General features: G+C 33.5%; 3 protein-coding genes across 3 annotated transcripts in view; 2 read left to right on the top strand and 1 right to left on the bottom strand.

The window, feature by feature from the left end:
- Positions 1-2,614: 2,614 nt before the first annotated feature.
- On the top strand, positions 2,615-5,035 carry mRpL44 (mitochondrial ribosomal protein L44). Its single transcript, XM_090114378.1, has 6 exons — positions 2,615-2,805; positions 2,875-3,153; positions 3,229-3,389; positions 3,518-3,644; positions 4,051-4,224; positions 4,789-5,035. The coding sequence occupies exons 1-6, from the start codon at positions 2,736-2,738 to the stop codon at positions 4,944-4,946; spliced, it is 969 nt and encodes a 322-aa protein (XP_089970504.1). The 5' UTR covers positions 2,615-2,735; the 3' UTR covers positions 4,947-5,035.
- A 203-nt stretch (positions 5,036-5,238) lies between these two features.
- Positions 5,239-9,777, bottom strand: Sas-4 (spindle assembly abnormal 4). The gene is made up of 3 exons (XM_090114720.1): positions 6,513-9,777; positions 6,111-6,315; positions 5,239-5,724 (listed from the first exon to the last, which is right to left on the bottom strand). Exons 1-3 carry the CDS (start codon positions 9,704-9,706, stop codon positions 5,575-5,577), a joined length of 3,549 nt encoding a protein of 1,182 aa, XP_089970846.1. The 5' UTR covers positions 9,707-9,777; the 3' UTR covers positions 5,239-5,574.
- An 859-nt stretch (positions 9,778-10,636) lies between these two features.
- The window catches only part of LOC149899148 (nardilysin-like), a 28,520-nt gene continuing 19,678 nt past the window's right edge, over positions 10,637-19,478 (top strand). Inside the window, exons 1-5 of the mRNA XM_090114252.1 lie at positions 10,637-10,881; positions 11,070-11,277; positions 17,764-17,904; positions 17,986-18,154; positions 18,691-18,899. Of these exons, the coding sequence (XP_089970378.1) occupies positions 10,652-10,881; positions 11,070-11,277; positions 17,764-17,904; positions 17,986-18,154; positions 18,691-18,899 (957 nt within the window). The 5' untranslated portion in view covers positions 10,637-10,651. The remainder of the gene's footprint in view (positions 10,882-11,069; positions 11,278-17,763; positions 17,905-17,985; positions 18,155-18,690; positions 18,900-19,478) is intronic.

Here is a 19,478-nt window from a genome sequence, read left to right as displayed (position 1 = left end):
CTAATACCACACATTACACACCGCGTACAAGAAGAAAAAGAACCACAGACAAAATACAGTGTTGCCAATACAAGTTAAATTTTCTAATATTAACTAGTGACCCGCCCGGCCCTGGCTTCGCATGGGTGCAATGCTGATACTAAATACACTACAGAAAAACTGTGAACGTTGAATATAAAAACATAGCGGCCCGCTCCGGCTTCGCATGGGTATAAAATATTTAGCCGGGCGGCCGGCTGGTACCGCCGCAAACGCTACGTCCCGCAATTTTTAAATCTGTAATATCTTCGAAAATATTCACTTAAATCATGCGGTGTAAAGGGCCATATAGATCTATATTAAATGAACAATGTATTCAAGGTCTTTAATTGGTTAAGGATTAATGCTGTATTGGTTAAAATCGCTTCGAAAATTAGCCATTATTTGTCGTAAAAAGTAAATGACAAAAAAAGTTATTGTGGGTTATCCATAAGAGATAGACATATAATACCATCACGGACTTTTCTGTAGACCTTTTCAATGTGTACTATAGTTAGTACATTATTTTGATAAAACTCGTAGGGTGCCTGCGTTTGCACTGTAAGTGGAAAAAATGTAATTATTTACGAAATCACATTAGAAACCTCAAAAATAACAGTACTTCTCCACTATTTAATGGATGTTATTATACATATAAACCTCCCACTTGAATCACTTTATCTATTTAGAAAAAACCACATCAAAATCCGTTGCGTAGTTTCAAAGATTTAAAGAGACACAGGGACAGAGAAAGCGACTTTGTTTTATACTATGTAGTGATGATGATAACAATATTAATTCATTAATCTTAATTCTTAATATATATACATAAATCTCGTGTCATAATGTTTGTCCTCAATGGACTCCTAAACCACTTAACCGATTATAATAAAATCCGCACACCATGTGCAGTTCGATCCAACTTGAGAGATAGGATAGTTTATACATGTAGGACCGCTAGTATACCTATATAAATTCATGATATGTAATTGTTTAACCTTCATTGATATAGTTTTTATTCCATTCTTTTCAATGTATGGTAACTTTAATTTATTTTTCACTTTTATGTTTTTTTTTCATTTTAGCTTTTATTTATAAGAACAAGTGTAAATAATATTGTATTCTTGCAATTATTTCCTGTCGCATAGTTAAAATACACTAGCTGATGAGCTGCATGCTTCATTACTTTTTTTTATTTATACACATTATTTAAAACTTAACAATCGAATTAGCGTCTGGCTAATTAATTTTAGATTATATTATGTTTGAAGAACATAATATGAAATTTACAGACATTCTAAAATAATTTGAATTTTTTATAAAAACGAAATAAAAAATTGCGTCTGGCACCTATTTAACAACGAAAAAAACGTCTTGCAATAAAAAAATTATGTCTGATGGATCTATCTAAAGGTAAAATATTAAAAATTACGCGTTAAAAAATGACTTAAAATTAAGGAAATTATCCTGTGCAGATGAGATGCGCACTAAAAAACGCAACCACTGCGACCAGCCAGACAGCCCGGACTCTAACCGAAATAGCAAGAGGAACAGTATATCAAAGAACCAACTATACTAAAATGCTCACTTGTCAACGTTGGTAGCTCCTATACGATAACGAGTTATAGATTGTCTAATCTAAAAATGAACGCCCCTCCACTGTGTTTACGCTCACATTCAAAGTACGTGTATAGACGCAATACACACAAATTGGTCTGCCTCATTGGTCGTTCAGTCCTCCAGTCCTGTCCATGCCCGAACGACAGGACCAGTTGGCCAACTAGTGCATAAATGACGCGATGCACGACAGAACGGACGTGTCATTCCGTACATAGCGCACTCTCCCCGCCATACAATGCTAGGCACCTGAACTGATCGCCCGATTAGTTGACAAATCAGTGCGCGAAAGTCAAAGTTTGCAGTAGAATCGCCGCGCGCACACATATAAAAGTGGTTCAATAATTATTTGTCCTCACACATTGAAACAATTAAGTTTAGTGGAAGGGCGTTCATTTTTAGATTAGACAATCTTTAACAGAGTCGGCTGTTTACTGTGCTATCGTTTAGTAACTACACAGTGAAGCTCCCGCTTTCCCCTACTTGTCCAGTAACTATACAGTGACCCTTCCTCTGTAAGGACAGAGTGATGCGTCCTCGCTTTTCCAACACCGACTCCGTGACGTCCCCCCTTCCCAGTAACTACAACGTGGCGTCCCCCCTTATTCCACAACAATCCCTTCACGGTGACCCCCACATGGCCGAGCGCGGCGGAAAGCTGCAAGTGCGCGCGCATGTCGGCGGCGGGCAGCGAGAGACGTTCAAGTACTCCAGCTCAAAGAACTGCGGGCCCTTCTCGCGGACCGACGCTATTATTTCCTACACAAAAATACAGATAAATGAATAACTTAACATAATACAACTAGAAAAAAAGACGTGTGGCACTCAGATAAAAAAAATAAAAAAATCATGCATATTCCCCAAATATTCCCTAATGTGTAATTGTGTAGGTATGTTGGCAGCACTGCAAGTTATATTTGACCACATTTGACCGAGACATTTGACATATTGGCAAATAATTGACATTTGAGTTTTGACTTTGAAGTTTGACGTAAGATTAAATAACCATAAAATAAATTGAAGTGGAACAAATTGTGATTGTGATTGAAAGCTGAGAAATCCATAATCCATTTACATGAATTAAAAGAAAACTTTTAACCATGGCTTTCATACGGCGGTGTATTCCTATTCTGTCGAAAACAATTAAAAATGTGCTCATAGCAAAACAAGGTAAATAGAACAATAATATTACTTGCAGGTTATGATAGATTCGTTGTAAATATTTTGTGTGAATTTCAGAGCAAAATATCCATCGATGGGTTTCTGCAACTTTGATGGAGTTAAAAAAACGTGAGGAAAAACAAGGCGGTAAATTGACATTTCCAAGAAACTCGTTTCTTGAATGGAATTTAGAAGCAGAATTATATGCATTTGGGAAGCGACTAAATGAGGATTTCGATTCAAGTTTACTGATGCAAGCTTTTACTGACCGGTCGTATGTAATTAAAGAGGAAATGAAACAAAAAGAAATGGAATTTGCTATTCAAATGAAAGATAATAGGGAACTGGCAGAGAAAGGTAATTTTAAACTAGGTTGGATAAACATAAAGTAAATAAATAATAGAAATGATATTAATGTGATATATATTTCAGGTATGAAGTTCATGGAGGAGTATATTCAACTTTATTTAGAAGTAGTTTTACCAAAATTTCCCAAAGAAGGTATCAATGGCATTAAAAACTACCTTTTGAGTGAAAAAGTTTTATCAAATATATCTCTACATATTGGAACCAAGGATATCATATTAGCTTCTGTGAGTACATCTAAAATTTTAAAATATGATGTATAGTTGACAAATTATAATATTTTTTTTACAAAAAGAAAGTTATGAAATAAGAATAGTAACTCTTATTTTATAACTAATTTTTAATTATTTTTCAGGAATATCCAGTGGATAACTACACTTTAGCTAACACTTTTAAGGCAATAGTTGGAGCTTTGTATGAGTCTTCAGGTGAAGAAAAAACAGCACATTTTGTTAGAGATTTTGTAATCACTCAATTACAAGGTGAGTTTGTTAATTTTAAATGAAATTTGAATTATTTCTATAAACTATTTAAATTCGACTAATAAAATTGGTGAATACATTGTCACATAAAAAACTCAATGTCAATTATTTTGTACACATCTCAAACTCAAACATTAATTTATTCAATTAGACTTCTTCTAGAAGCACTTTTGAAACGTCATTACATATTTTTAACATTTACCGCTCAATTTTCTATTCTCAATAAATACAAATTTGATGTAAAAGATGTTTTCTGGTTATGATTAATGCCTCAGCCCCCGGAATCACAGACACAATAGAAAATCTATTGTCGTGGCCCGATCGGGCCGCTTGGTGGTCAAGGGGTTAAAACAATATATTTTATTTTATAAAACAAATAATGCTCACCTATATTCTATTTTTCTAGGTCAAGATGTCAATGAATTCTGGCATATAGAAGACCCATGGGAAATGCTATCGGGCTTCATATCGAAGACAGGAGGCACTTTGGAACCACGGCTCATTGGTGAAGTTGGCAAGGGAACCTTACTAGCTTGCTATAGAGTTGGTCTATATGTTGATAAGAAGATGCTTTCTGCAGGTAATATTCTATTTAGGAATATGCACTTGAATTTGCTGAAATTGAAAGTATTCATATCCATTTATTTTTAAGACATTTAAAAGTACATGTAATTTTTCGTAACCGAAAAAGTCAACACTGAGAATTAAAACTTTTTATTGATATATAATGTGAAGAATAGTTTATGTATATTGTTTTTTATACAAATGTCGCCTTCATGAAATCGGCCAATGATTTGTGCCTTTACTACTTTATCTCAATATATATAAATCTCGTGTCACAATGTTTGTCCTCAATGGACTCCTAAACCACTTAACCGATTATAATAAAATTCGCACACCATGTGCAGTTTGATCCAACTTGAGAGATAGGATAGGTATTATCCCGGAAATCCCTCGGGAACGGGAACTATGCGGGTTTTTCTTTGAAAACGCGGGCGAAGCCGCGGGCGGAAAGCTAGTTATTATATAGATTATAGACCATTTGTCTATCAAAGCAATGTTTAAAAATCAATTATGCTGTTGCCCAATTGATTCAGTATTTATTTATAGTTTATACTGTGTCTAATTGTATTTAATTTAATAGGATTTGGAGAAACAATTTCAACAGCCAAGGAAATGGCAGCCCGAGAAGCCTTAAAAAAGATATTTGGAACTGAAGATACTATGCACCCTATCAATTTCAAGCTGGAAGGTATACCAAAGTCAAGTGCAAAATCACAACAGCAAATTTCAGCCAGTTAATTATTAGTTAAAATTATTTAGTGTAGATCTAATACTAATTTGTGTAGAAATAAGGCCATAAATGATTTAAAAATAAAGTTTAATACATACATTCAACATTTTTTTATTTCTTAAAACATAATATAAATCTAAATATGTAGAATGAATTCATGGCTATAGTCAAATTTAAATTTCAGGAGCAAGTTCATGAAAGAATGAAATTATAAGATATAAAAATATAGATAGAAAATAGCTTTAGCTTAGTAGAATAATAGAAAAGACTCTATTCTCTCTATTCAATAGAGTATGAGAATTGTCTAATTAAAAAGGAACTAGAAAATAATATAGGCGGCTCTCTTTCAATTTTAAGATGTTAACTAAACCATCAAACCCACCCTATGCTCATAAATGTATTACAAATAGCAGTTGATAAAAATAGATTACAATAACTTATACACTAGACAATATGTAGTAAATAACTGGATTCAAAAACAAATTCAAAATCATTTTAATAAGATTTAGTTTACTCCTAGTGCATCAATATAACAGTGAAAGTCAAGAATATCATAAAAAAGATAGCCTGCTATCAATGTATGTCTATAAATTCAACTGAGAAATAATGTAACATTTTCAATACTTTTGTTGGCTTTTAGTGATTTTGCATGTGGACCCTGGACGCAGAGTCCATGATGAGATTTCCATGTTTATCTTTAACTCTAATTCTTCCCGACGCATATCGTGTTTCCGATGTTCCATCGTTGTAGACTAACTTCACTGTGCCGTCAGGAAACTCGCGACGCTGAAAAAATAAAAACTATTTAAAAAAGGTCACTAGGAATCCGTCATGACTTAATAATGAAACAATTTAATCTTCTTATTCTTTAGAGTTTAGACTATAAATTCCAACTCAAACTTGGCTCCATTAGACACATATAGCAATGAAGTTTACATTCAAAAATAAAATAAATGAATACCATATGTAGGCGATATTGCAGTAAAATCAAGATGTGCAACGAAATTAATTTCGTGTTGCCGTGATTCAAGCAGAGCGTCGACATTATAAATTCCGATAGACAGCTATTAATTTATGTAATATTAATTTCCTATACCATGCGGGCGAAGCTGCGGTTAACAGCTAGTGATAACGGTAATGATTTCACAAAGGATTCAATCCAAAAATCTTACCTTATGATCTTTGGCATGGACTTCAATCTGTCCATTGGGAAATACAATACGTTTTTCACCATTAGCAGAAACTGTAAGTGCAGTCCCGTCGGGAAATCGCCAATCTTCTTGAACTAAGTCATTTTTGGGGTCAAAGTATCTAATACTACCATTGGGCAAACGAATTTCGGACGACCCATCGCTGTAACGCTTTTCAACTTGGCCGCTGCAAAATGAATAGAATGTTCATGAGTAAAGTACTATGTACAGGCGAAATTATTTTAAAGCTATGTTTGATGAAAAACGTAAAATGATTCTGTTATTATGTTTTAAAGTTGAAAATATGATCTTTCGTAATTAATTACGACAAAATTGTTAACCTCTATACTGTTATATTAATTGATTTTCTGATGATTTACTTACTCTGGAAATTCAAGTACTTCTAATCCATCAGGGTGTGTTGTATGATATGTTTTAGATTCAGCGTAATAATATTTAACTCTACCCTCATTATAGAAATTTTCTTTAACATCTCCATTATAATATATAAATTTACTGTATTTTCCATCTGCAGATATTATTTTTACATTGCCATTTGGAAACCTTAATTCTCTTGATCCATCCGATTTTTTCGTTTCTAGAGGATTTAAGCTTGTTTTTGTTAAACTTGTTTTACTAATAGTAGGTTCAGGGCTAGGTATCATTCTGTCATCATTATATGAAGTATCCTTGTAAATAACAGTTGCTGGTCTTTGGCTACTAGATGAATGGTTACTAAGTATAGATATGGGAGATTTATTTCTAGAGTTTATGAGATTTTGGGGATTCGAAAAATAACTTTTCTTATCATTGATTACAGAAAGTGATTTTGAATTAGATCTTTGACTTAATATTGAAGCAGTTTTTGGATTGGACACAGTATCATGAGGTGATAAAGATTGTTTACTTGAAGACACAGAATTTGATTTCTGTATAAAGAAATCATTTGTATCTTCATTAATACTCCCATTATCAGGAGTGTCTATCGCGTTTGATCCACTAGATCTCTTACTGGGTGGCGAAATTGTTTTAAACCTTTCATTGTACATTTTTTCTAGATAATTATCTTCAGTCTCAAAGTTATTCTCACATTCATTGTAACTCATATCTAAATTTTCTAAAGATTCATTATGATGATCATCTTCATCAGAGCTGTAGGTATGGGTTTCAACTACTGATCCTTTCTCTTTATCACTTATTGAATCTTTTTGGCTGAAATATTTAGCATACTTTGAAGTCACATTTAAATTGGGTACACTTTTCGCCCGTGTTCGTATTCCTTTAGGTTTCTTCTGTTCTTTTTGCCGCTCAATTTCGAATGTTTTATATTTTACATTAGGATCTGATGCTACATCAGATCTCGTCTCTCTAGAGGTCATGTTCGAAAGTTTTTTATTGATCTGTTCCAAATACTTCAGATTTGTTAATCTTCTCGTTATTTCATTACTATGCTGTATCCTTTTATTTTCCTTTTTTAACTTTTCTACTTCATCTTCTAATGCTTTTTTATCTTTTTCCATTATCTTTAGCTGGTTACGTAATCTAGCTATAATTGAAGTCGATTTTGCATCTTTAACTCTTATCTCTTCCTTTAAATTACTTATTTCAGTTTTTAAGTTTATTACTTCATCCTTTTCTTTTTTATTGAGCCTACCTCTCATGTCCCTAACATAACGTTCATACATTTGTTTTTGTTTTGTAAGTTTTTCCTTTTCCTCTGCTAAATAATATTCAGATAGTACTTTCTCTTCATTAAACTTTTGCTCAAAAGCTGATTTTTCTTCATAAAACTTTTGACGCTCTGCATCAATTTCCTCTCTCATTTTATTAATGGTAGCATTTTCTTTTCTAAATGTTTCAATTTCATCTTCCAATTCACGAAGTCTATCTTTTAATAATTCACTTGTTGCAACTAATTTGGCATTCATTTCTGCCATATTTGCATTTATTATGTCAGTGTCTTTCGCAGTTATAGTGTCATCTTGACAATCATTTTTACTATTTTTATTTTCATTTTGGTTCCTTAGTTTTTGATTGGGTATTAAAACTCCTTGATTGTTGTTTTTTTTCTTATCATTTATTTGGGGTGTAGTTTTGCAAGAACAGCATGTGTATTCAGAACAACAAGTTTCACTACAATCAGTGCATTCACTATGACATGTTTCATCTTCACTATATGATATAGCATTTCTGTTCTTTTTTACAAGATCTGGAGCGATTCTCATTAAATTTGGGTTTTCTGATAAACATTTCTGCATTATTAGTGGGGTACTTTCACCGGAATATTCTAGTTTATTTTTCCTTAAAAAGCGATTAAAAAATGAGTTCTCAATACTAAAACTGTCATGTGAGACTTTATTTTCAATTAAATCAAACAGATTTTGTTCAGCAATTTCTTTTGAGTTTTGGGCATTTGAAATACTCTCACAACAGCTAACTTCAGAATCAATGCTTTTTGATGGTGAGGCAAAGTTTTTGTAATAATCACTTTGTTTCAACTGCCTGAGAAAATCATCTTGCTCTTTTGTTAGTACCGCTTGCCAAGTTTTACCTCTTTGAGACAACATTGGATGTTTATCTTTAGAATTTTTTAAACTACTTTTCTTTAAATTATCATTTGACAAATCACTTGGAGTGGTAGCATCATCATTATTTTTTGTTATCAAGTTAGTGCTATGTGTCTCATCCTTAACATCAGAATCTTGCACATTTATTTTTGTTACAGCCTTACTAGGGATCGGATTACTTTTGTTTTGTTCAGGAACTATAATTTCAACATTTACTTTCTTACCAACTTCTTTACTTTTCTTTAAAATTTTCTCAGGTTTAGGTTTTAAAATAGGTTTAATAGATTCTGACTTTCTCCTCCAAGGTAAAGATTTAGTATTTTGTATAATTAAGTCATTTTTACGGAGACCAAAACGTGCCATTCCTTGGCCTCTCTTTAAAAAATGTTTCTTTTGTGAAGGAGTTATTTTTTGAATTGGCTTTGAGACAGGTTGTTCATTTTTTAGCTTTTCAACAATTAATTCTTCAAAGTTTTTCTTAGGAGAAAGTATAGGCATCTCTTCTAAGGATATTTGTTTTTTATTTATACTGTTATTGTTATTATTAAGATTATCCTTTGATCCTAAAGTTTTCGGTGGCATAGATGTGGTACTGCGACTTGATATTGGCGAATTTTGTATAAATTCAGATTCTTGGGATAAATTTAGCGCTGACACCCCATCCATGGTAGGATATTGGTCATTTTTTTCTCGTAAATCAGTGTTAAGACGACCATCGACCGACGGGCCATCTTCACGGAGAGCAGAAAAGTTTTCCCGTGGAGTGACTTCGTGCGAGGTATCGTGAGATGACTGAAGTAAACTTCTAAACGTATTATAAGTAGTACTGTTGCTAAAATGACTTACAATTTCGGTAATACTTGAAGAAATTTCAGTCGAGTTTTGGTAGTCTAAGCGCTGTTTCAGAAGTTTCCCGCGTTGCATTGTTTGTAAGTGTCGCAACATTTCAAGTTTCTCTAAAATTTGTGTAGGCGATAAGGAGACGTCACTTTCAGAATAAGAATGATCCATTATAGTAGCCGATATTGTTCTATAATTATTAATGTTAATAACTCATTTAAAAAAATTACAGTGTTTTTTAACTCCAGTTTATGCCATTCAAATCACAGAATACAGATTCAAATTTCAAATTACTGATGATGATAAATTGTCAAAATACAAACGTCAAATCTCTCTGTCAGTGATGTTTTTTTATAATTTTTAGTTTGGATACATTGTAATTGGGGTTTTTCCTATGATGAAAGACGACACCATTTTTGGAATATTGTAGAGCCTGTGTGTGTGCTGTGTGTAGAGCGGATGCGAATCGTCGTGTGTGCTACATTACCTATAACATAGGATCAACTGAATGTGTTTTATTGATTTTTGGATAGATAGATTCTTCTCCATCACTTCTCCACTGAATATCTAACGTACCGAGATGTGGTACAGATGCTTTAATGCGGTGAAGAAAAAGAGAGTGATTTAGTTTTAATGCAATAGTGTTAACTTGGATGGTAGGTATGAAGCTCTAACATTTTATATATTTAATATTTTAAAAGATAACATCCACACGAGATTAGAAGTTAGAACTAACACAACAAAAATCATTAGTTTGTGTAGTCGTACACTTTTTTTTAATATAATGCCGAAGTTTGTGTGTTTGTACTACGAAGCGAAATTCTCAGGATCTAGGACCGAGACTGGAGCGATTAGAAAAATGATTTTTATTTTATACCCAAATATTTTACCATTGTATTGTATGCTATTGTTATTTAAGCTATGTATGCGTCAAAGGGGTGGGACTACTAGTTCCATGGGACTACTGCTTTCTGAAATATTTAAAAACGTATAATTTATATATAAATTTTCACTTTATATTAGCACAGATTATTAATAAATTGTATAAGCATTTAATTAATGTCAAGTGCCAGTTGTCAATTGTCATCTGTCATTATTATTTTTTGTGTCCATTAAATGTCAAAATTCTTGTCCACATTCGTTCAAAATATATCTATAAATCTGCACACAAATCGTTTATTTACTGCAATGTCTAAAAGAAATATTTACCGCAAGGTCCCTAGAATAAGACCCGAAGTGAAGGTAGTCAGTAGTCGGTCAAATCAATCCGGTGCAATGCAAATTAAAGAGAAAGTAGAAGTTCTTGCTGAACCAATAAAATCTGTCTCTGATAAAAAGCTTTACAAGTAAGCGTTTAATATTTTTAGAATATAATTATTAACTTCTAATAAATTAAATTAAAAAGCAACATTAAATTATGTGGAATAAAACTGAGTTTCGTGTCATGTTCTATACATATTTCTAAATACGATAATTTTGTATACAATTTGCAATCACTATAATTTTAACATACTAAAATATTAATATTTCTAAGGACAATACGGCTCGAGAATGGTTTAACAGTATTGTTGATATCGGACCCAAGTAAAATAACAACAGCGGATGAGGGCAGTTCAACAGAGGAAGAGAGTAGTGGCTCAGAGGAAACTGGGTCAGAAAGCGATGGAGCCCAGTCCGTTCAGTCTACAACTAGTGACCAACTTAGTACTAAAAGGAGAGGCGAGTTTGATGAAGAAAAACTGGTGAGTTCTCTCATAATTTAATATCTGTTCAAAACTGGAACATACAACATGCATGTAAATTTGTATATTCCTAAAATGTCCACATGTTTAAAATTATATATTTTTATTTATTAAAATTAAATGCTTTTACTCCAGAACTTATAGAAAATATTTCTCAATAAAATCTTTAATAAGAAAGCTTTGCACATGTTCAAAAAATGATTTTTTTAATCATTGTTTTCCTATTATGACAAAAACATCTACATATTAATTAATAGCAATAAGATATTTAGAGAAACATATTCTAGAGTATATTCAAGAAATATTATGGCAGTAATAATATAATATGACATGATGTCACTATCAGTTTAATAGAACATATAATGAATCGACAGAGATTTTATGATCCTGTTTACTCCTGCTTGTAAAATATAACAATGCGCTATTGTGTAACTCTTAATAGATGTGGTCAAATGATGGTTGCCTCATACTGCAGTTTCTGTGTCATTACCATGCATTGTTAGTTATCAAGACCAACCTTCATTCTGACCTTGTAACTAAATATAAAATAATACACTTTGTGTCTTTTTTCTATTGTTATTGTAGAAATTTCGTTTCCAAATTGATATTAACTTAAATTTATCAGTAAATAAAATATGAGGGCAGTTTAAACAATATTTTTGAATAAGTAATAAATACTTCACCTTTCTCCAGAATTTTGACATACATACTGCTACCATAAAATGTTTTCTTATTAAGGGCAACGCAGGACTATTTTTTGTATTTATAATTTACTTCTTGATAATGTAATTATACACATTTATTTATGATATCGATTTTTTATTCTTCAGTAAGCTTACTTTTGCAAAAAGTTGATGCATAATATGCCAAGAATGTGTAGATATTTTGTATGATTCCTGATGACGAATTTCTATAATCTAAATTTGTACATGTCATGTGGAGAGCCTTACTGCTTATGTCAGATGTTCCCATAACTACCATTACTATTTTTACCCTCTAATTACCAATTAAATACATTTGCGACAAAGCTACCCTACTGTGGCCTAAATGATTTAATTTAATTTTGTTAATAGTTTTGGCATGATAACAGAACATTAATATATATGTACAATCAACATAATATAAACAAACTTTCGTTGTAATAATTTCAATAAACTCATTGATTAACTACGCGAGCGACGATATCATGTTTTTAAGCCTACAAGTGAAGTAGATCGAAACGGTTATACAATAAACAAAGAAGTGACGACATTCTATTACAGTTTGTTTTGTCACGTTTCTGCGTCGATCGATACGTGCATTATTGAATAACATTGCTGAAATTATTAATAATTGACGTTCTTTAATTGTTTAAATAATTATTACAAACAGGTGTTTCTAGCGAAGTTATTTGTATGGCCACATTTTTAATACTGAAGTGTACCTAACCGCCTAATTAGATGCATATTGTGTTGCAAATTATCGTAAATTGAACATACGCTCGTAGGTTAAAACTTACTTTTATGTTTTTTTTCCCAGATCTGTAGAAATTGGGCTTTAAATTCGTTATTTATAAAGACACTTTGAGTAAACAAATTATAAAAGTTAAAGGATTTGATCAATTGTTCTGTAATCTAGTTACGACAAAAAGTATTGTTCGTTACAAAATATTGTTTTCGACAGAGTCGAACCTAGTCACGATATCCAAAAGGTCGTCTAAAATAATCGATTGTTTGACCAATAAAAAACAATTAATTTCACTAACTTGTATTAAAATGGCTTAAAACATGAGATTTAGATGTAACATATAAGTTTGCTGCATATTGAACTTATATTGTAGCTAATTATTATAAATTAAATAAATAAATAATTGGTCCGGTCCGGTGTCGTAATAAGATAATGCCTAGGCTTCCCGCTTCTGCCTCTTACATAATAGTCGGTACTATATTTAAGAACCTAAAAATCATTTCATATTTATGTTGTCTATTCCCACTAGTTTCGCTATGATCATCTATCTGAAAAATACATCATTTATTACAAAAAAAAACCTGCATTTTATCAAATTTATTAAAGAAATGTCGAGTGCATCGATACTCGGTAGTAGTCGTCACACTTACTCTTTTTTTATTAAAAAAGTAAATACTTGCGAAAAGAACTATTGAGAATTCTTTGAAAATTGCTATTTGTAATGGGTGAATAGGTACCTACATCGAGGTAATTGTATGCACTATGAATAAGAAAAAAATTGAACAATAATTATGTCAGACACGCAGTTGAATGTGTAGAACGTGCAAGATATATATAATTCTCACGCACTGAATTACATATTCATTAAATTAATTCAATTCGTTAAATCATTTTTCAGGCTTTTTGTTTAACATAATAATGATGGTTATTATCAATTGAAAGAATGAAAATACCGATCGCAGTACACGTTCAATCAAAATTTCACTATATTTTTATATACAACTAGCGGTCCGCCCCGGCTTCGCCCGTGGTACATATTTACATTTTCTCTACATAAAAACCATCCTCGTACTTCAAGGAATATAATAAAAAAATAATTATCGAAATCGGTTCAGCCGTTCTCGAGTTATGCGCTTACCAACACATTCTGCGATTCATTTTTATATATAAGACTAGCGGTCCGCCCCGGCTTCGCCCGTGGTACATGTTTACGTTTTCTCTACATAAGAACCATCCTCGTACTTCAAGGAATATAATAAAAAAAGAATTATCGAAATCGGTTCAGCCGTTCTCGAGTTATGCGCTTACCAACACATTTTGCGATTCATCACTACATAGTATAAAACAAAGTCGCTTTCCCTGTCCCTATGTCCCTATGTCCCTATGTCCCTTTGTACGCTTAAATCTTTGAAACTACGCAACGGATTTTGATGCGGTTTTTTTTAATAGATAGAGTGATTCAAGAGGAAGGTTTATATGTATAATAAGATCCATTAATAAAACCGGCCAAGTGCGAGTCGGGCTCGCGCACAAAGGGTTCCGTAGCAGCAAATATAATAAATTACAGTTAAATCAACCTATCTCAAAAACTATAAGAGATACTTTGATCAAACCAAAAATCGTTGAAAGAGTTAATTAGCATGCATCACCTCTATTTTTTTTAGAATTTTATACCCCGTAGTTATAAAAATAGAGGGGGGGGGACATACTTTTTACGACTTTGAGAGCTGATATCTCAAAAACCGTTCACTTTAAGAAAAATGTTTTTTAGAAAACTTTATATCATTTTAAAAGACCTTTCCATTGATACCCCACACGGGTATGTACATCGAAAAAAAAAATTTCATCCCTCAGTTACATGTATGGGGGGCCCCACCCCCAATTCTTTTTTTTACTATTTAGTGTCATATTTTTGTAGCGGTTCATACAACACATATTCCCATCAAATTTCATCACTGTAGTACTTATAGTTTCCGAGTAAATCGGCTGTGACAGACGGACAGACGGACAGACGGACAGACGGACATGACGAAACTATAAGGGTTCCGTTTTTGCCATTTTGGCTACGGAACCCTAAAAAGTGGAGAAGTACTGTTATTTTTGAGGTTTCTAATGTGATGTCGTAAAAAATTACATTTATTCCGCTTACATTGCAAACGCAGGCTGAACCCTACGAGTTTTATCAAAATAATGTACTAAGTATTATACACATTGAAAAGGTCTACAGAAAAGTCCGCGATGGTATATGTCTATCTCTTATGGATAACCCACAATAACTTTTTTTTGTCATTTACTTTTTACGATAAATAATGGCTAATTTTCGAAGCGATTTTAACCAATACAGCATTAATCCTTAACCAATTAAATACCATGGATACATTGTTCATTTAATATAGATCTATATGGCCCTTTACACCGTATGATTTAAGTGAATATTTTCGAAGATATTACAGATTTAAAAATTGCAGGACGTAGCGTTTGCGGCCGCCCGGCTATGTATTTTATACCCGTGCGATGCCGGAGGCCGGAGCGGGCCGCTATATTTTTATACCTATACAACGTTCACAATTTTTCTGTAGTGTATTTAGTATCAGCATTGCACCCGTGCGAAGCCGGAGCGGGTCGCTAGTTTTTATATATAAGAAAGAAGATATGTAAACGGTAATTATAGTAGAGCCATTTTAATAGGCAACATTTGACAGTTCAACAAAATTCAACAACGTAACCTAGTAACGACGACATAGAATAACATGTTATTTCGTTTTGTTAGAACTGCACATTTGCTTAACTTTTTTCAATTACGATTACATATTTATAATAATAATGACCGATGCAACTAATTTTAGGATTTGATTTTACTGATAAACCATTCTAAACATAATAAACATTTTCTTATTTAAAGAACGGACGTCGCTACAATTTTGTGTCAATAAACCTTTTTTCTTTTTAAATACCAGAAACGTTACTCTAAAAATCGAAATCTGACATCTAGAATCGAATGCATTGATTACTTGGGAATAAAAATCATTATAAATTATTGACATGTGTTTCAAGTTCGATTGACAAATGTTTAAAGTCCGTATCGATTAATTCGCTTTAATCGATGTTTTTAAGCAGGTTACCACCCTATGAAGATAAAATTGATAGACGTCAAATGTTGCCTATTAAATTGGCTCAACTATAGTAAAGTACGCACCTACCCACAGTATAAATTACTAGCGGTCCGCCCCGGCTTCGCCCGTGGTACATATTTCGCAATAAAAGTTAGCTTATGTTCTTTCTCAGGGTCTAAAGATTTTAGATTTCTAGTTATCTGTGCCAAATTTCATCAAAATCGGTCCAGTAGTTTATGCGTGAAAACCATACATACATACATACATACATACAAACCTTTCCTCTTTATAATATTAGTATAGATAAAATATCTATCTATTATCATTGAGATAATATTACTACGTATGGAGGAGACACCACGAACAAAATCTGTGCGCCATTTTTTTGCTCTAACTAAGTTTAAAAAATTATTATCTAGTTAGGTACTTAACGATGAAAGTTATTCCTTTGCACTTTTCCGTATTATTTGTATTATTTGTGCAATATCGTAACACACACGAAGGCATGTTTGATGCGTTTCACTTTAAAACCATTAAAAAATACCGCTCAACATACGTCACATGACGTATGTTGAGTGGAACATAAGTGATGTAGGCGGTGTCGTCTCCATATTAATATTATCTCAATGTCTATTATTTTTTTTTTCAAATATTTGACAAAAATAATGCCAACAGTGCAGTGATTGCAACATCAACTGGTTAAATAAACAATAATTAACGTTTATTTCTACATTTTAATAAATTAACGTAAAAATATTCCGATCAACAGGCCTATCGTCGCAAGCCTAATCTATTTAAATACATGAAGAACGCTTATGAGAAAATGTCTATGTCTAGAAAGCGATGCAAGATATTATTTACACAACTTTCTCTTGACACGGTATGGCACGATGATCAATATTTGACCTGTATAGAGATAAACTACGATAACATGGCGCGCCCCTCCAAAATTCAAAACGTTTGAAAGTATTTGTGAAAGTATTTACAATGCACCACCAAGATTCACAACGCATGTGTGCGTAATGAGATGGCCGTCAAACAAAAACAAATCCACGGATTTGTTGCTCGACTAGTCACGCTCTAATCGCTCATTATTATTAGTAATGGCGCTGCACTGACGTATTCTATGAAAACGACACGTGCGCGTGCGTTGTCTTGGGCGCTCGGCAACTTATGATTAGTTGACCAACAAATCTGGACGTAAAGTACTAAAGACGAATACGTACAACTACATACAAACTCCTTCGTAAGGATGTCACTACACACATTGAAACAGTAATTTGGAGAGGCGCGCCATGTTATCGTAGTTTATCTCTACATTATTATATTATAGCTGTTGCATATCGTGTAAAATCCTAAACGTGTAAATTTGTTTGAAAATAGTTTGCGTTCATTTGAAACTTGTCACGTTTACTGTAGGTACTAGGTAGTGTAGGTAGGTACGTTTACGTATGAGAACAACATATTTAGAACATTTGCAAAGCTTGAGATGAAAACATAAGATTTATTAGTAAGTAGATATTTAAGTAAAAATAACTCGTAAATTGTAAAAGTTGATAAAGTTCATTTAGTAAACACCTATAAAAGTTTACTACTGTTATTGTAATTTTACTGTGGTAAGAGTTCTCAAGAGAAATAATGATAAACATTTGATCCTGATGGTGCATTTACACATTCGTGCGAATAGCGAGGTGATTAACGAATACGCATAATATGTAAAAATGCGCTAATCGATTTGAGATTCGCGTATTCGCATTACAATTGGGTTTTCGAATGTATTGCAAGGGAAGGCGAATGTGTGTGAAAAATGGTTCGCATGGACACTCGTAGACGAATGTTTCACAAATTGTGCGAACATTTGGCAATACAAGAATCCAATAGATATCAAATGTACCCACACAAGATAATATTATGTTAATAATTTTAGGCTGCATGTGCACTATGCGTGGGCGTCGGCAGCTACAGCGATCCTGCCGAGATACAGGGCTTGGCCCATTTCGTAGAGCATATGGTCTTTATGGGCAGTGAAAAGTATCCAAAGGAGAATGAATTCGATTCCTTCATCAAGGTAGGAAAGCATTTCTTATTTCAAATTATGTACTTATGTAAAAAAATATAGGTAGTTATATGGAATTTAATGAATGTTTAGAAAAAAGGCGGTTCAGACAACGCCTCAACGGATTGTGAAGTCACGACGTTCTACTTCGAGATATCGGAGAAGCATCTTCCACAAGCGATGGACATGTTCAGTCAGTTCTTCGTCAGTCCGCTGATGTTGAAGGAGGCTATGCAGAGGGAGAGGGAAGCTATTGAATCTGGTAAGTGGGCAAGATATGAAATGCTCAACAAAAAAAAAAGACGTGTGGCACTCGGTGACTGCCGCGGTAAAGCTATTGCATGCTATGCATGCACCTTATTTAACGAAAATATATATATATTTTCGTTACGCAATTTCTGTATTCGGTCCCCGCGCTCAAGGCCCGCGATAGAAGCTATGCAATAGCTTAAAAACTTTTTACGTGTGGATAGATAAGTTAATTTGCTAGTTTCTCCTTGTTCTTATTTTTTAAGAGTTTAGAATTTGAAATTTATATTTTTTGGTTTTATGGCATTCAAATGCTTTATAAATATAAATTTATAAAGAATAGAAAAAAATCGATCACGAGGCGGGACTCGAACCCGCATCCTTTCGCTTTTAATTTGACATAATTTTTTTAGAGAAATTGACAATGACTTGTAATTTGTAACAAAAGTTCTCTAATTAAGATTTCCCACGGTGTCCTATACGAATGTTGCTCATAGCTCATATATTTTTTTTTGTATAAAATTTTTATTTTTTTAATTTTTTCTACAGAGTTCGCCATAGCCAAGCCATCAGACTCGAACCGCAAGGACCAGCTGCTCTCGAGCATGTTCCCCCCCGGGCACCCGGCGCGCACGTTCACGTGGGGCAACCTGCGCAGCCTGAAGGAGGACATCCCGGACGACGAGCAGCTGTACAGCGCTGCACACGAGTTCCGCCGCCGACACTATAGCGCGCATAGGATGACCGTGGCGGTACAGGTGCGTGTAGTGGTACAGTACGTCACAGACGCGGTCCCAATCTTAAATTTGGGGGGGGGGGGGGGGGTCACGAGGCTGGAAAGGTATGCTACCTCCCCCATGGATTTATCAGACTGTTATTTATATTGATTACTTAAATCTACCCTTGAAGCTGTGAAAAAAAAAACTTATAGGCCGACGTAATCTAAAGTTTATCTATAAGTTTATGGTGCAAATTTCGACAATCGCAAGGGATTAATAACAGTTTAAAAACGGAACTTTAGGTGTGCAAGTGACTCCGATACGCATTTGGCCAGTTTTTTTTTTATATTTTGTACAGTATAAGATTTTTTTCTATTTTATCGAGTACGATTTTGGGGGGGGGGTCATGTCCCCCGTGACCACCCACCTGGGACTGCTCCTGCAGTACGATTCAAACTTATTGGCGGCTCGGAACATCGTACGATCGTACGCAGATAACTATTTCAGATATCACGGAACGCAAGAGAGGGAGCTTAGCTGTTTCTGCGCATTTTGCGATTTGCAGCTAATATCCCAGCCGCCATAAATATAGGCGTCACCTGGGTGGAAAAATTCTAT

The sequence above is a fragment of the Colias eurytheme genome, chromosome 21, assembly GCF_061535395.1.
Source record: "Colias eurytheme isolate Ceu_HAF_F1 chromosome 21, ilColEury1 Martin Lab GWU primary, whole genome shotgun sequence".
NCBI lineage: Eukaryota > Metazoa > Arthropoda > Insecta > Lepidoptera > Pieridae > Colias > Colias eurytheme.
This window is presented reverse-complemented; position numbering and strand designations above follow the sequence as displayed.

Bases quoted from the DNA above. Each gene is read 5' to 3' on its own strand.
- mRpL44 (XM_090114378.1), top strand. From the start codon at position 2,736: ATGGCTTTCATACGGCGGTGTATTCCTATTCTGTCGAAAACAATTAAA. The intron at 2,806-2,874 runs GTAAATAGAACA...TGTGAATTTCAG, and splicing joins TGTGCTCATAGCAAAACAAG to AGCAAAATATCCATCGATGG. The intron at 3,645-4,050 runs GTGAGTTTGTTA...CTATTTTTCTAG, and splicing joins TGTAATCACTCAATTACAAG to GTCAAGATGTCAATGAATTC.
- Sas-4 (XM_090114720.1), bottom strand. From the start codon at position 9,706: ATGGATCATTCTTATTCTGAAAGTGACGTCTCCTTATCGCCTACACAA. The intron at 6,316-6,512 runs GTAAGTAAATCA...TTCATTTTGCAG, and splicing joins GAAGTACTTGAATTTCCAGA to CGGCCAAGTTGAAAAGCGTT. The intron at 5,725-6,110 runs GTAAGATTTTTG...TTATTTTTTCAG, and splicing joins TCCATGCCAAAGATCATAAG to CGTCGCGAGTTTCCTGACGG.